Here is an 18,265-nt window from a genome sequence, read left to right as displayed (position 1 = left end):
TTAATTTTTTGATCACACACTTAGACAATGAATTGGAGGTTATACACAGCCATGTGCGACTGCAAAAGAATGACTTTGGCCGCCATTTTGAATTGAATGAAACTTCGACCGACCAAGACCAATTCGAGTGCACGATATAATACCAATATAAATGGTCCGTTATTGGACATTATAAATTTTCCAGCCAACCCATTCCCGACTGCCAGTGTTTCGCCCTCGTGTGCTAGGTTGGGCTCATCAGTTGGTACCTAGCACACCTACCAAGACGCTGGCTAGTGCATACCGTGGAGGCCACTGCGTAGGCTACTTGGAGCCACCGGCAGTGCCAATGCACTATGAGAGACTTTCTCTCTTTACCAAAAATTGATGCCTGCTTGGCTATCAGACGATATAGATGTTGATTCCCATAGGGAATCTGAAATATTTGTCCCGAATTAGTAAATTTATAATACCAATATATGCTATATGTCCACAATTTGCAACTGTACTTTTTGCATTTTAGAGGTCATTTTTGAATCCACAACTTACTCTAGGGTTTGAATATGTACATCAATGCAAATTAATCTCAATACATGGGTTTTACTAAATGACTTGTTATACCAACACATGCTATTATAAATTTACTCATTCGGGACAAATATTTCAGATTCCCTATGGGAATCAACATCTACATCGAGTGATTGAGTTGAAACTGGAAGGTACGCATTTCAAAATTCACGCCGAAACTGTGTGCTCGAAGATGTGGATGCTAGTCAACTTGCTGACAGACTTCAATTTCGTCTTCATTAGTCAGGAATTTCACGTAACCATAATTAGACCATCACAAGACAAATATGCACCACGCTGGTCAACTTCATACGGTTATGCTCCAGATGTAGGCTGTCGTGTGACAAATATTTGCTATCATTCACTGTACAACTAAACATGAAATACATTCCTAACTTCTGAATGGAATGCAAAATACAAGCACAAACAGGCTCATTGTGTTATTCTGTAGTTTCACTGCTTTATTTAATCGTATTGTAATTATAACTACAAATTCGTAAGTCCAGGTCAAAGTTTTACAGCCATTCTACAGCACTTTCTGAAAGATGAAACAGGTCGCCGGGGCTTCTGGAGTAGGCATAAAGAGGGCAGTGCAGGATGACATGGTCCATGGTCTGCTTCTCTTTACTGCATTCACATATTGGAGAATCCATCCAACCCCACTTATGGCATAAGAAACTGCAGCGTCCACGCCCAGTTCTCAGTCTGATGAGGCGACACCATCGTTTTATTGGGAGGTCGAATCCCTTCATTTTCTGAGTTGGATTTAGCTCATGAGCATTAGTTCGGGACAAATATTTCAGATTCCCTATGGGAATCAACATCTATATCGTCTGATAGCCAAGCAGGCATCAATTTGACCACCCATCCTGCCAGCTCTGGCTTAGATTGAAATTATCCCTGAAGAGTCGGCCGGCCAGTACACTTGCTGGTCTCCTTGATCAAAGTCATTGTGGCGACTGGTAACAAAATTTGAAGGAGATGACCAGATCATCTTTGCTTCTCTCAGCAGAGCTTCCTTTCACTTCAGGTGGGGTGGTGGGACATGACTAAGTACGGGTAACCAGCGCCGAGGTGTTGACTTTACAGTACAAGTTACATAAGGTGATACAATTGAAAGACATAATGTTTCAATGCTAACCGGCAAGCAAAACTAAGCATTTCTGAGGCTAATGGCTTGCTCCCTGAAGGTGCAATTTATCCTATGAAGTTCAAGAATTCAAGGTCTTTACCCGTTATTACGCAACTGCGGCGAGGGCCCTTACCGAGTTGAAAATCACGTTCCTTCCACAAGGGATGACAAATGACATTTTCAGGGCTAGGAAACATGAGATCATATTAAGCGGTAATAGCAAAAATTTGTGATGTGATAAGTGAGGTATTTTTATACAAATATAATATGATGAGAATCAGAACTTCAAATTTACGTCGTGCTAAGCGGGAAAACCTGTTAATGAGGAACACACTAACGAGGTTTCACTGTACATTGTTTATTAAAAGTAAGAAGTTATTAAAATTGACATCTGAACAAGTCCAATATCCAACCCTGAATAAAACCTTCTTCTTAGAGCAACATTTCTGTTTTCTGAGGAAGAAAAAAAATCTGCATAGAAGCATTGCCCCAATAGTAAGTGAACAGTACACTATTACAAAAAATGCGAACTTACCTAGTACACTACTACCAAATTGCAAACTTACCGGAGTGGAAGAATAATTCGTAGGAGTGTAACTAGATGCCGTCTGATACGCAGTTGCAGTTGATTTCTGGCTCTGGTATGAGGACGGGTATGTAGCAGTGTTTGGAGTAGAGTACGATAACGCTACTTCATTTTTGTCTATATCCAGTCCTGATGAATTCGTGCTCCGTGTTTGTGAAAAACTAGGTTGGCTCACTTTATGTTCACCTGATGGAAGTATGGAATCTGAATTCGCCAGCTAAAATAAAATAATAAGACTTTAAAAGTATTCGTCTAACACACAATGCAAGCAAATTTGATAGATCATGTCAACAGCAAAGTTGAACAATATTAGGCTGGAGCAGCCCTGAGAAGTAGTTAGTAAAAAGTAAATGGTTTGAACCTTCCGATAAGTGCACGTTTGCAGCATACATGGTGAGCTACTGTTATTCGTTATAACCTGGAAACCAAGAGGAGGGAAAATACTGCTCTCAGCTAATCTCCCCTCTCTACAAGCACAGTCAACAATTGCTATCTCAACTCTGTAGTGAACAGACTGTTGCCCGTATAACCTGAACCATAATATAGCAGATATGTGTGACCATTCCAGTAGCTTCCAATTCAAACTCAGCATTAATCCAATCCTAATAACATCTTAAATATTGCTATATATTTATAATATGTTTCACTCATGTTTGAAAATAGCCAATGTTGTATGCTGCACAATATTTCACATGACTTAACCTTCTTTCTCAAGCAATGTGTCAAACAAAAAGAGAATTTTCAATATTAAAAATCCCTTGGATTTGGAAGCCATTAGGAACGCATTACTGAATGAGGAAAGCAATGAAGACGATTTCTTAGATAGCAGTGACTGGGAGGAGGAGGAGGAGCATATCTTGGAAAGGTAAGGGAGTTCGGAATCGGAACATAGTGGGGAGTCCAGTGAGGATAATGGTGATGAACACCATGATATTGAAGTGTATAAAGCCATCAGCAAGAAAAATAAATAATGTCGTAGCCTCTTGCATACCTGCCAACTTTACAACACCAAAAATCAGAAGATTTTGATATGAAAATCCAGAAAAATCAGGAGATACAATTGGTCAAAACTGCTTATTTTACATTTCTTGCACAAACAGTACTATGATATATTTATAACACTTATTGTCTCAAAGTTCGACTGTTGCTATACGAGGCTACACCTCTATTACCTCACAGGAAGTATGTAAGTGAGATCATCTCTGATAAGCCTTCCGAAAGTAGTATAAACTCATGCTCCAGACGTGTGAATCGGTCATGCACTTAGATGCCATTACTTAGCAAATGCATAGATTAATATGTTGCATCAAGGGCCCGTGTGATTATGCAAAGCACAATGCCATTTGTATCACGTGACTAGCTATTGTATCCGGACTTCACTATGGAATTCTCAGAAAGACTGTCCTTACAGTTTTCCCAACTGAAGTCAACATAGGTCATTACAATGACATCAGTACAAATGTCACGATTGAAAGTAATGGTGTCATATAAAATATTCGATACAATGAAAAACAGCACTTTCTCACTTTTAAAGAAAAGTACTATGGTGTCGATCTAACAGTTGGAAGTTCCAGAGCTAGAATGACCAGGCCGCAGACAGCCGTGAACACTCCTGTATCATTATTCCATTAAAGACAATGCTTGTTGTTTAAAGGAGCGTAACATCTAGGTCATTGGCGTCTAATGGTTTGAAATGAGACAAAATGTAATGACAATTTTAAAGTCCGAAATCATCCACTAAACAGAATTCAAAACGTTATGATGAAGAATGAATGGATGGATATGAATTTAAAACAATCAGTGAATCCAACCCACAATGCCTCACATTCCTAGAAACTAGCGTTAAACAATAGTATTACTGACCATGGGACTGCTTCTAGAGCACAATCCTGAATCGATGATGGATGTAGTCTAAAGGGGTCCAAAATCCAGGTCATCGGCTCCTCATAATGGTACTTATCGCTAGGAAAGTAGAACCATGGTATTTGTCATGTTGCAGTACCAATTATAAGTAGTAAAGACTTGCGGTATTCCACAGATTATGGTACTACTCACAGGTAAGGTAATGTAATGTGCACATGAACACAGACCTATGCCGTTTATTACATTGCAGAGCCATTTACAGGCAACGAAAACCTTACATAAGTGTACTAATCACAGGGACTCGTACTATACCGTGGTGTTCCTCACATAGTGGGTACGAATCATAGGCAAGGCAGACCCATGGTGTCTGTCACAGGTGAACATGTAGTGGAAGTGGAAAGTGTTTTATGAAGACTTTATTTGTCAAGTATGAAATGTTTTATTTGTAATGACCTAACCTGTACTGTGTAATATTTGTAACATATGTATTTGTAAATAGTACTATTCAGTTCTGTATTTACTGGAAGTATCCAGAAACTTTTCTTACATAAATTTTTGAACAGGGTGTGTTGCCTTTTGTTGATTAGGTGTTCTAGAGTGTATTTTCTGACAGTTCTTGAAATGGAAGGTTCGTGATCACGTATTCGAGAATGTAGGTTAAGTTCGCGACTAAAGTTGGAGTTGTGATTAGTGAACCTAGGAGGGGATGGGCAGACTCATGCATTCTGATTGGCTACTCCAAGGCCAGGGTTTTCCTATATACGGAGAGCGAGGCAGCGTTCGTGATAATTTGGTCTGTTTTGTCTGTCTTGGTCTGTCTGAAGTTTAACGTCGTGTGCGACGCCTCGCTACTGGGATGGCCCACCTTCAGGTAAGCACTCTTGAATTCCGTTCTGGCTAAATTTCCGTAATGTTCGGTTGCTATTTCGTATAGGAGTCTGCCCTAGCCTAACCTAGATTCGCCAAATTAATTATTTATGACGCCTTAGATTTTCATCTGGGCTTGCCTGTTTGTTTTCGAGGCATTCCCATTTCTTATTTCGTTAAATATGTAGATTGTAGTTTGATATATTTATCTTGGAGTTTGCCTCTGGTAGTTCAGTGTCACTTGATGTACGGTAGAGTTTTGGAGAGTACGTTTACTTCACTGTAAATTGCATTGTACAGCTGGATTTGTAACTAGATGTATAGTTGGTTTGGAATTTTGTAACTTGTACGTAGATATTATCAAAGAACCTCTAAGTTAGGTGTATCACAGAGTTTATAGTTCGTAAGTTGCAAGTTTGTGGATTTGGTTTCGGAATGTATTTTGTAAAATTGCATTTGTAAATAATATTTTTCAAATTTAAGGATCACGACGAATTATTTCGGAGTCTGCAAACTAAGGCATGTCCATGCCCTCGGTAAAGTCCTAGCTCCTTCCACCTTCCCGGTTTATTATCCACTAGTTGGCCCTAATGTTTTACGTATGTTGTCGGCGGAGACCCGCGTAGTCCAGCTGATGTTTCGCTGAGTGTGTAGTGGTTTCTAATATTGTGTAGTTGCTCTTACCTTCCCCCTTTACTGTTTTTGTGCTTTGTTTAGTGTAACCACTGTAGTAAAGGTTACAGTGTCGCCCATGGAGTGGTACTAATCATAAGTACTGTAAAACTCACCCTGATTCTCACACTGTCGCTACTAATCACAAACCTATTGCGTACACAACATACTGGTATTAAGCGCAAGTAAAAGCGACTCTTGGTGTTCCCCGTGTGGTGGTACTGATTACAAGTAGTCTCATGGTTCTAATTCAATCATTCCTTGGTCGCCCCCTTGAGTCACCTCCTACGACAGGCAGGGGATACTGTGGGTGTATTCTTCGCCTGCGTCCTCCACCCACAGGGAGGTTTGTGTTTGGTCCGCGAGAGCTTTTTATTTTGCTCAAGTCCGTCGTAAAAATAGTTAGGACTCCCTCTGCTACGCCAGCGTGGTGGGGTCATAGTTATTCCATTTAAGTGTACACACTGCTCATTCCAATCACTGCCTCGGAGTAGGGATTGAACAGCTGGAATACTATAATGATCCAGTGTGTTACGTACCAATATTATCAGAAAATTTATGAACCAAAGAAATAGCATACTAAAGAAGAGAGAGATCTAAAGCCCCCGCTACTTTCTGCCAATATTCAGGCAGGCTGTTATACTAGATATGCAGCAGTAATCCCATCTATTGGAGATAAGTGGCAACAGAATACACAAAGCACATCACTACAAACAATGGTCAATGTAATGTTATTGTTGATCAATTTAATGAGCTTTCTATATTGCAGGCCTTCACAGTAAATTTTCTTCCGACTCTGTGATATTACAGCATTAATGTAAAGTGAGTCCTCCTTTCTTTCACTCCCTCTTGTGTTATTATTCAAGCGATCGTTCCTTCACGACTTTTTTCTCATTCTTATAATCATCTTCACAATTTAATCACCATCACCACCAATATTATTACAGTCGGTATGGTAAAACTGAATACATAAATAATCAGAAATTGTACACTCTATAACATTTGTTATGTAGTACTTTTCAAAATGACCAATAAGATAGGTAGGCATAATTAAAAATTAAATTTTTGGCACTTTCCCCTAAACTACCATTTTGAACAGGGTGAATAAAATTACTTTCATTAAATTCTGTTCACCCATTTTCTCCTACCTCGGTGCTGATATGGACTTAGTAACAAAAATTTTAATTCATGACTATCTCTTATCATAGCCGATACTGTACAAAGGTGTAAGATATAAATGATAGGAAATTTAATAATAAATAACTTTAATTATGTAGTATTTATTGATAAGGCCAATAATAACATAAATAATTAATTAAAATTTAGGCCTTCATCTAAACTACCATATCACTCAGCGTGAATAAAATTATTTATGGCCTAGATTGTCGTGACTTATACCCCGACTTTATATACCGATTTACATTAAATTCTCTTCAGCCATTTTCTCGTGATGCGCGTACATACATACATACATACATACATACATACATACAGACAGACAGACATTACGGAAAATTAAAACGTGCAATCTTCCTTGTTACTGTGGTCATGACCGATAGCTAAATATTCTTTTTCAATTCTGAGCAATATACAGACACACTTTATTTTATTTATATGGAAATAAATTAAAATTAGTCAGAATTGTCTCCAAATGGCTCCTAAAATCTCAAGAAAAGTCACGAGTCGTTATACTTGAAATTCTGTCACTAAACTACTAAAAAGACTTCATATTTAGCGACTAGTCTCTAGAATCGAGTGGACTGGACTGGACTAGACGGCAGTGAACGAAAACGAACATAGCAGCGAGAACGAGAGATTGACAATCGATATACGCGTCGCGATATACAGGTTTCAATAAACATCCAAGACCAAAAACATTGCACATTCGCACACATTTCTTGCATTAATAAACGCTGATATTTCATTTGAAAGCGGAAAATGAGCAAAGGACTTACGGCCACTGGTGTAAAAAAGCTAATATGGCGGGATATGAAAAAATGTTTGAAGTTAAAAAAAAGCTAAACTCGGGAGAAATAATAGAATAATCAGGAGAGGGGGAAAACTGTTGAAAATTGGGAGTCTCCTGCCTAAATTGGGAAAGTTGGCAAGTATGTATATGTATATTGCTCAGTTTTCTTCACGGTCCATGAAAAGGAATTGAAAAACAAATATTATATCTCTATCATTCCATTAATAATCTTCAATTCCAGTAGAACATATTTATAGCTACATCGGTTTCAGCAATATCTTGTCTATAATGTGGAGTGCAGTCGAACGAAGTCAGGTAATGCAGGAAATTTTAGATTAGCAAAGTCTGAAAGTCTGTTATGTGGGTAGTGATTATTATTATTATTATTATTATTATTATTATTTATTGCTAGTTGCTTTACGTCGCACCGATGCAGATAGGTCTTATGGCGACGATGGGACAGGGAAGGGCTAGGAGTGGGAAGGAAGCGGCCGTGGCCTTAATTAAGGTACAGCCCCAGCATTTGCCTGGTGTGAAAACAGGAAATCACAAAAAACCATCTTCAGGGCTGCCGACAGTGGGGTTCAAACCTACTATCTCCCGAATACTGGATACTGTCCGCACTTAAGCGACTGCAGCTATCGAGCTCAGTGTGGGTAGTGAAACAACTGTTGTTGCTAGTTGTTTTACGTTGCACCGACACAGGTAGGTCTTATGGTGACGATGGGACAGGAAAGGGCTAGGAGTGGGAAGGAAGTGGCCGTGGCCTTAATTAAGGTACAGCCCCAGCATTTGCCTGGTGTGAAAACGGGAAACCACGGAAAACCATTTTCAAGGCTGCCGACAGTGGGGTTCGAACCTACTATCTCCCGAATACTGGATACTGGCCGCACTTAAGCGACTGCAGCTATCGAGCTCGGTAGGTGAAACAACTAATGATGATAGAAGTAAGGAGACTAGCACAAGAAAGGAAGGCCTTTTTAAGAAAAGATATTTGCTCACTTTGAACACTGATATAGGAATTAGAGACTTTTGGCTCTAGTGAGGTGTTACAGACGAATGTTGAAGGTAGGATGAATAGATCGAATCATGAATGAAGAGATATTGGTTCAAATTTATAGCTTATAAGTATTCAGTGTCCGAATGCAACATGTGCTACCGCGGTAAGAGAGAAGTGCACTTCAAGCGACCAACAAACTTTGCAAAGCATTTTGCGGACCAAAAGGTAGCAAGTTACCGAAAGTGGAGAATCTGCTTAAATATATGGTTTAGTTATGGAATGTTGGACATGCCGTTTCTCACAAAATGCTGCATTTTAAAGGACGAAAAAAAAAAAAAAAAAGCCGAATTACCAATCAAAAAGTAATAATTAAATTAATGTCGTAATGGTCCACCTTTCAATTCTATAATACACAATGTTTTGAATTACATTAACTAGGAACTAGTTTCGGCTGGGCTGGTCATCTTCAGCCTTAATGTAAAACATCTAATAACTAAACAAATGAACAAATACACAATTGACATTAAAAACTGGGATGAAATTATGAGTAAATTTGAAAATAAATTAGGCTCTAAATTCTTAGCATCCTGAGTATGCTCATCATCGAGACTCTTTCATGTACTAATATTCATAGAACTGTTAGTTCCATCACTACTAATCATTACAATTTCAATTGTAAATCGGGAACTGGTAAATGTTCATTCTGTAGTCAATCACCAAATCTACTCGAGTGGAGTTAGCCGTATGTAAGTCACTGGACGCCGCTGTAAATAACCACCAGTTGACGCAAAACTGCTAGATGGTGTTTCAACATTAATCACCGTAATGAAGTGCTTGTTAAAATAATGTTGAAATGTTGTTGGACACTGTCAGGACGGCCCATGAAGATGTGGTTAAAAGAGATACATTGTGTCTGGTATAAAATTTGCAATTCATTGCTGTGTCCATGAAGTTAACCGGAATAAAATGAGATAAATTTAAATAAAATTAATGAATTGAAGGAGAGAGCGTGTTAGTTAGATGGCATAGGTTATATGAGACTTTCCTCTCATTGTGGCATGTGGTGGGCGGCCTATTGTTGTGCGTGCCTCATACTAATGGTTGTGAGATTAAAGGGAAAGGGAAGGGGCGGACAAGGAGAGAGAGGCGGGGCAAGGAGAAAGGGGTGGGGCAAGGCGAGAGGTCGTGAAAAAGTAACCTGTTTTCTTTGCTTTGTTATTGTGAAGCGTAAAGTGAAGGAATATTTGCTCTCCCAAATACGGGAACCACAGGTCAGATGCCATTCAGTTTCCATATGCCACGAAGTCGAACAATCGATAAGAAGGGGACATCGAGTGTTATCGTACGCATTACCGAAAGTGAAAAACAACAATATACTGCAATGCTTGCTGTAACAGGTGATGACAAAGTTTGCACCTTATGTTGTTCTAAAACGAAAAACAATGCAGGAAGTAAAATTTCCGAGAGGAATCCACGTTCGTATCCAAGAAAAAGGGTGGATGGACATGTCACTCGTACAAGATTGAATACGAACGGTTTGGGGAAATCTATCAGGGTCCTTTCAATGCTCAACGCTTTTCATGTTGGAGAGGGTTTTTTTTTTTTTTTTTTTTTTTTTTTTTTTTTTTTTTTTTTTTTTTTTTGCTGGTATTGCATTATTATGCAGTTACATGAATTGTACTTTTATCAGTTCATGTTTATTTCACTTCAGGTTGTATTGCCAGGTTGCAGCGGGAAGAATATTTTCCAGTGTCGATACGTCAAACCCACACGTCCAACTTACTTGACGTATTCTACTTAACTTTTTAGAGAAAACCTCGTCGGAATTTTGCGCCAAATGACGATAACCGAAAAGGAGTTGAACCAATTGTGTGTATATTCGATGTACCTTTTAACTGTAAATTAACTGTAAATAATTTTTTAAATATCTGAATTACTTGAATAATTTATGCATCCGAAGTTTCCGCCTGTATTTTTCGTCAAAAGAGCTTGTTATTTACGTGAGAAAATATGGCAAATTTATTTTTTGGTACTTGTTTAACATCGCACTAACACAAAGATTTTCGATAACAGAAGGATGGGAAAGGGCTAGGAATGGCTGCAGCCTTAATTAAGGTGTGAGAATGGAAAATCGTGGAAAACTATCTTCAGAGTTATTGACAGTGGGATTCGAACCCACTACCTCCCAAATTCAAGCTCACAGCTGCCCGACCCTAACCGCATGGCCAATTCACTTAGTAAACTTAAATTCAAAAGTGACGAATGAGATGGTGGCAAGTTATCTTAAGATTGAATCACAGTTCTTGTTTGTGCTAATGCAGATAGAAGTGAGAAAAGAAACACTGTTTGTGATTGGAAAGTTTAAAAATCTGAGATGCATTAAGAATTAAAGAACTGTCAGTACACTACAATGATAATAAAAAATCTTGGACGACTTCCAAAATTATGGGAAGCTGAAAATGATGTGTGTGGACTGGGAGCTTGGAATTTGGAGCAGAGGGATCCAGTTGCTTGTTGACAACTATTTAACACACTTTCAGGTCTTGAGAAAATTAAGCTTGGGTTACTTCCTGCAAACTCCACAATCATATTGCAGTCCGTGGATCAAGGTAAGGTCTCAAATTTCAGCATCACAAAACTCAAATTATTGAAGATGATAGAATACCTCAAGAAAAAATAAGATACTGTTACGCTGATGCATGCAAAAAGGTGCATTAAGAAAAACAAAACAGAACGACACAGAACTGTTTTTCCCAGGCAGAAATTTTATCAACTATGAAATAAGCTGCAGATGATAACGTATGCAAGAACAAGCGATGGCTTAGTTATAACAGGAGCGCCAACGGGTGACAATATTTTCAGTAAAGTGAAGAATAACGGCCACAGTGACCGTGAAGAGGAGAAAGAAGAAAAGTCCAAAGTTCCTATCTCACCAGCGAGTGATGCATTAGAAGCCACCAGAGCTGTAAATGTATTCTACAAAAACTAGGTAAGGGTAGAAATGAAAATGTGATGTAAATTATGAACACAGAACTCAATTTAGAAAGTGTGTAATGGGCATGCAGGAGAAGACAGAACAATAAATTCCTAAACTAAGAAGCTCGGTGGGTACTATTTGTACTTACTACAGTTGTAAGTTTAAATGTAAGTTACATGCTTCTATTAAATTTAATATTGTATTTGAATGGATGAAAACCGTAACGGTATAAGTAACATTTTGATCATTCAGAGAATAAGTCATTTAAACATTTTAACACTTGTATAAAGTCGGGGATGAAATAAAACAAAAGTAAAACGTTTAATGGGCAATTGATTAACATTACATGGGAGTTGAAATTGACTTTTTCCACTGATATAGGTACACAGACAAAGAAAATGTAGTTCACTTGTATTCTTATGACACAAAAATTCGTCTATGAAATGTCACATCACTCTGTTTCCAAAGGTATACCTATTACATTGTGATATGACAGAGTTTTCTCATTTGCATCCCCCTTCTGTCAGCCACTTGATCACTTGTTCTGTTTCCGATACTATATAAACATCTAATTGTTTTCTTGCTTTCAGTGAATAATGGCCGACATATGAGATTTTGAGGGCGACAAATGAAGAGGCAGAGGACAAGGATGCACAACTGTCTATTCGGCTCCCTTCTGCCCTTAGATTGTAATAGAACTCATGTTAAACTGGCAGAATGAAAGGCAACATGACATTAAGTCATCCAGGTTCACTTACTTCCATTGAAGTAATGAATCTCGGAGATATGGTAGATCGGCTGGTATGTTGGCTGGTCTACATGGTCGTGCACGGTTTACTTTATGGAATTCTATTTTCTCATTCATAGTTTCCTTGAAGTACAATGCCTTTGGGTCTTTTTTTAAATTTTTTTTTACTGCATCTCTCTCATTCTTAACCAGCTGATTTTTTCTTTTTGCAAGTGGCTTTACGTCGCACCGATAGATATATGTCTTATGGCGATGATGGGATAGGAAAGGTCTAGGTGTTGGAAGGAAGCATCTGTGGTCTTTTGTATTGATAAATAGGGTTCCAGAGAGCAAGAGCTCTGTCAAGAGGAACAATACATAGATAATCACAACAATGGTGGATTAAGGCATAAGGTTTAAAAGTGAAAGAGTAAAAATAGTGATTTTAAATACGCTTTGAGTATCGCTATTTACCTAATGGAGAGGATTATATTAAGTAAGTGAATTATTATCAAAGTAAATATACTTTTTGACTTTTAAGGTGTCTTTGGAAATAAAAGAAATAACTGTTACACATTCATAGTGCCTAACAGGTACTTCTTAAGCTTATTATGAAATGGCACAGTTTTAAATATGATTGCTATATTGTCAGGAACACTGTTGTATTCAGATATTTGTAAGCGTTGCATTCCCTTAATGCCAAACCTTGTTGTATAATTTTGAAGAACATGTAATTTATTTTTTTCCCTTGTCTTATATGAATGGATGTCGGTGACTTTGGGAAATTCAAAGTTGGTGAACATTTTATTATGCAAGACTTTATGAATAAGAAGTGATGCATTTAATGAGATTAATTTCTTACGTGGTAATATATTTGTTTCAGAGTACATTTTATTTTGAGAATATAGTTGATGGAATCCATACATAAATCTAATAACCCTGTTTTGTAAGACCTCCAAAGTATTTAAGTTATTTAGGGTTGATTTGCCCCACAACTAAGAAAGTCAAGATTATATCATTGTGAAATAAATTAGATGAAGAGTGTCAATTGTTAGTAGGTACTAGGGGCCGTATTTTTTGGTAATAACGATATGCACGAGTTTTTTTGATATCTTCTTTCTTGTCTATATATGACTTCCCAGGTACTAAAAATACCGTATTTTAGCTAAATGAACTCGCGAAATATCGCGAAATTTGATTTATTGCGCAAATTGTGCAAATAGTCACGAAATATACACCACTTGAGCAAAAAATGCGAAATGGCACCGGAAGAGCTCTCCAATAAACGTTTAAATGCTTCGGAGGACTTGACTATCGTAGCTTTCTTCTCATTTGCTTGATAGCGCTGTATATTCTCCACACAAATGCACACAAAGCGGTACGCACTGTGTATTGAAAGTACGTGTGTTCAGTTCCGCGATCTCTAAGGCATTACATAAAATCAGCTTCATGGTCCGTATCGCACTTCAATAGATTCACAATTAAGTATTTATGTATTTATTTTCCACCTAGTCGATACAATGATTGCTTAAGGCAACTTTTAATGGTCAAAAGTGGTACATGTTTCGTATATTATCAACATCTTCAGCCACATAACACTGTTTAGATGAAAAATCTTATGTTAATTTTAAGGACACTTCATCTAAAGCATTACTTTGTCAATTTTATATATTTTTCATCTAAACAGTGTTATGTGGCTGAAGATGTTGATAATATACGAAACATGTACCACTTTTGACCATTAAAAGTTGCCTTAAGCAATCATTGTATCGACTAGGTGGAAAATAAATAAATAAATACTTAATTGTGAATCTATCTCTAAGGCAGTCGATAAAAATCAATATCTGTTATCGATTACAGCAAATAGTGTTGTGGTCGTAACAAGATACAAGACCAGCCGTAGATACAGCAGTGCGCAATGAGAGTTCGATACTTACGAACATTTATTGGCAAATATTCAAATTTTAGTATAAAAATGCCCAAAGCTGAAGTCATAACAGGTTTTTCGAGGGCCGAAGAATACAACAGTGAGGGGTTCTATGTATTTGATGCTGCAAGAAAGATTCTAATGTATCAATAGTGTACCGGTAATATTCGTAAAGTTGAAACGTGCGATATACACTGCAGAGAATCAGAATGAAGCTAATTAATATAATTCTAAGCAGCAAATAACAATCGGCGATACTTTACAGATCATAAAGGTGTTGAAAAATTATAGAGAGCAATTTGTAATAGAAAAAAACATTCCTGCAAGCCAACAATCCTCTGGAAAAATAGGATAATCCTGGCATGAGGAAGAGAATGAATATAAAAGGAAAGATTAAATAATACTGTCTTTACTGTAAAGTATGACGGTACTGCTAGGACTATTGTAAATAAATCGCCTGTTTGAGTAATAATACTGTTATTGTTTTTATGTCCCACTACCACTTTTACGTTTTCCGGAGACGCTGAGATACCGGAATATTGTCCTGCAGGAGTTATTTTACATGCCAGTAATCCAGTGACATGAGGCTGATGTACTTTAACTCCTTCAAATACCACCGGACTGAGCCAGGATCGAACCTGCCAAATTGGGGTCAGAAAGCCAGCGCTTTAACCATCTGACCTACTCATCCCCGACCGGGGAAAAAGAGCATATCCATGAACATCTTCCAGAGCTATATGATTTTGCAAAGTGCAATGAAAGCACATCTGGTTGAGGAAATGAAAGAACACAGTGTTAGCAAAGTTTTAGGAGGTTTTATAAAATACCACAGTGAATTTGCATCCAAGTGTTCACAAGCATTATGGTTTCTGACGTATAAAGTGGTTAGCGAGAAAAGGTTCTCTACTTACACAAGGACACTTTATGACTGTCGCACAACTCTGCATCCTGATAATGTTGAAATCATGCTTAGTTTGTACTTTGGAGACAAGTAATTCAACGTCTAAAAATGTAGGCTATGTATAGATATATATCACAGGGTAGAGCACTTAACTTCATTTTGAAGTATCAGTGATTTCTATAACAATTTGCATAGTTGGTTTTTCTAAGATTTAATAGCACTGATAAATTACAAGAGTTTACTTTAAAACCCCTTATCACAAAGTTAGTTACATTTACCCCATACGCTACTACAAGGAAGATTTCGCAGGAAACATTGATCAGTATAATAATTTATTTCACGAAATACCTACCGAAATAGTGTCAGTTTTAACACCGAAATCAACAGTTTTATTTCACCAAAAAATAAGGCCCCTAGTAGGTACTTAATCTTGCCAATGATACCAACCAAGACAGAGATTTTATTTTTTCAAGTTCAATGTACGAGGTGTCCAGGAGAGAATGCTATCAATTATTAGTCCAAGATATTTAACTTCTTTAACCCATTGCAACTTCATCGTGCCAAATAATATATTATTAGGTCATTTTGTGATTTATGGAACATCATACAGACATTTTTTGAATAATTGGCTGTTAGATTTTTTCTCAGCCATTCATCTAAGATATGACAGTAATACTGAATATAAGTTGAGATTCATGGCTGATGGACGTGTGTGAGATCAGCTCCTCAGTCAAAGTGAATTAGCAGGTGTTATTTCCTAGTAATACATATCAAACATTGTGTTAAAGTGTGCAAACATAGTCTGAAAGTGTTTAAAGTGAAAGTGTCTCCCTGTCGTGGTCATATTTTTATCAGTACATTAAAATATTCCATTGTGAAACAAGATGACCAGGAGTAACAAGCGGAACAGCAAGGAAGCGAACGGTAGTGCCAACCTCGTGGAAGAGACCGTCACGAGGATCCTGAATGAGACTCTCAGCTGGGGCAAGTTTCTGGACAGAATTATAGAGGCGATATCAGAGCGAGTGACCACACTTGTCGTTAAGGAACTAGAGAAATCTCTCCAGTTCAATGCTGAACTCATAGCGGATTTAAAGAACAAACTCGAGTGTCGGGACAAGGAAATCCAGGCACTTAGGTCAGAATTCGAAGCTAGAAGCGACTCTCTCGTACAATATAGTAGGAGAAATAACCTTAGAATCTTTGGAGTGCAGGAGGGCTCACAAGAAAATACTGACAAACTTGCTGTAAACGTCTTCAGAGACATAGGCGTGAATATAAACATCAATGATATTGATAGAAGTCATCGTGTTGACCTAAATCAATAAGGAAAACTCGTTCTATCATTGTCAAGTTTACTTCCTATCGTACACAACAAGAAGTATTTCGTAACAAAAGGAGACTAAAGGGCACTCATGTTACCATCCGCGAAGATCTCGCGTCCGCTAGACTCTCCATAATGAAGGCCGCCATTCACCGTTTCCATGTAGCCAACTGTTGGACTGCAGACGTGATATCATCATTAAGAAACCTGATGGGGGTAAAGTGTGCATTAACCGGCTGTGTGACTTACCGGAGGATAGAGATAGCAACTAAACGGACAATTCACTTCACTGTTCTGATCTCTAATTATTATATTTCATTTTATTTAAATACCACCTTAGTGTAATTAATTAGATTATTTCATTCACATAATTATTAATTTCTCATAAGGTAATTAGATTAGCTCACTTTAGTTAGATTATCTCATTCACATAATTATTAATTTTTCGTAAGGTGGCAACGAGAACTAATGGGTTACTCTCCTCTGACAGTACCGGACATTCCTTCCCAGTCACAATCGCTTTCAAGGCCTCACTCACCCCTCCACTCTCCACAAACAGAACACGACCTTGTGACAACTGTCCACTGACCCCTTCTGAAATTACCCCCCTTCCTTTTCAATCAACTAGAGACCTGCTCCTAGCTAAAGTTTCCTCTTTCTCTAAAGGTCTCCATGTAGCTCATCTAAATGTACATTCATTGTCTGCCCATTTCCACAAACTTAAAGAACTTGTCCCGGACGTATTTGATGTTTGCCTTCTCACTGAAACCTGGCTTCATGATCTGATCCCAGTTCAACAATGATAAAGGTGTTTTTATTTTATTCCACCTATTCAATACTTATATTTTCACGTATAGTTGTTACATAATTAAATTCTTAGTTACATAGGACATGTTTCGCCCTCAATTAAGGGCATTTTCAGCCTAAATACAATAATCAAACATACAACTAAATTAAAAGTGGAAGTTAAATACAATCATCAAAAATACAACTAAAATAAAAAGTGGAAGTTAAAAGTTTAGTCTGTTATTAAAATTTGGAACAATAAAATTGTGAAAAATGATAAAATAAAAAGATGCTAATGGAAAACTGTCTTATGATTAAACTATAATCTTGTCGGAGACTAAAACTTCCATTAAAATTCGAATTAAAACAGTTCATATAAAATATTGGAAAATCAAAGTGGTAGTAATAAAAAGCCAACGACATGAGGGCGTGTACACAAGCATAAACTTGATTGTCATGAATACAATCTTTTCAAGGCCGCTGATGAAATTCGTAGTAAGTAAGGCAGAAGCGTGTATTGAAAAATTGTAAGAGGCCGTTAGCACCGGTAGGTAATAAAATGGCTGAATCCTTGCCAGAAAATGTCAACAGATGCAGAAATAAGTTTTCTTAAATTTAAGTAATTCTTCATCTTCCACAAATAACTTCAATTTCTTCCAGTCAAAACTGGCTTGCTTCCTATAAACATCTAAAGGACCAGGAGGAAAATCTGGCAGCAAAGGTGTTGACTCATTGGACGAACTCATACTGGCCTGAAACCCTGACTTATTATTGGTTAATCATTGCAATATATTGACTATGTTATGGTATGGAATCCATGCACATAGTCAATATATTGCAATGATTAACCAATAATAAGTCAGGGTTTCAGGCCAGTATGAGTTCGTCCAATGAGTCAACACCTTTGCTGCCAGATTTTCCTCCTGGTCCTTTAGATGTTTATAGGAAGCAAGCCAGTTTTGACTGGAAGAAATTGAAGTTATTTGTG

General features: G+C 37.5%; 1 protein-coding gene across 2 annotated transcripts in view; it reads right to left on the bottom strand.

Annotated features, from left to right (window-relative positions):
• lig (lingerer) overlaps positions 1-18,265 on the bottom strand; it is a 612,955-nt gene that overhangs the window by 287,068 nt on the left and 307,622 nt on the right. For both annotated transcript variants that reach the window (XM_067146761.2, XM_067146762.2), the window contains exon 11: positions 2,245-2,481. In XM_067146761.2, the coding sequence (XP_067002862.1) occupies positions 2,245-2,481 (237 nt within the window). The remainder of the gene's footprint in view (positions 1-2,244; positions 2,482-18,265) is intronic.

This window comes from Anabrus simplex, chromosome 5 (assembly GCF_040414725.1).
Source record: "Anabrus simplex isolate iqAnaSimp1 chromosome 5, ASM4041472v1, whole genome shotgun sequence".
In the NCBI taxonomy this organism is placed as follows: domain Eukaryota; kingdom Metazoa; phylum Arthropoda; class Insecta; order Orthoptera; family Tettigoniidae; genus Anabrus; species Anabrus simplex.
This window is presented reverse-complemented; position numbering and strand designations above follow the sequence as displayed.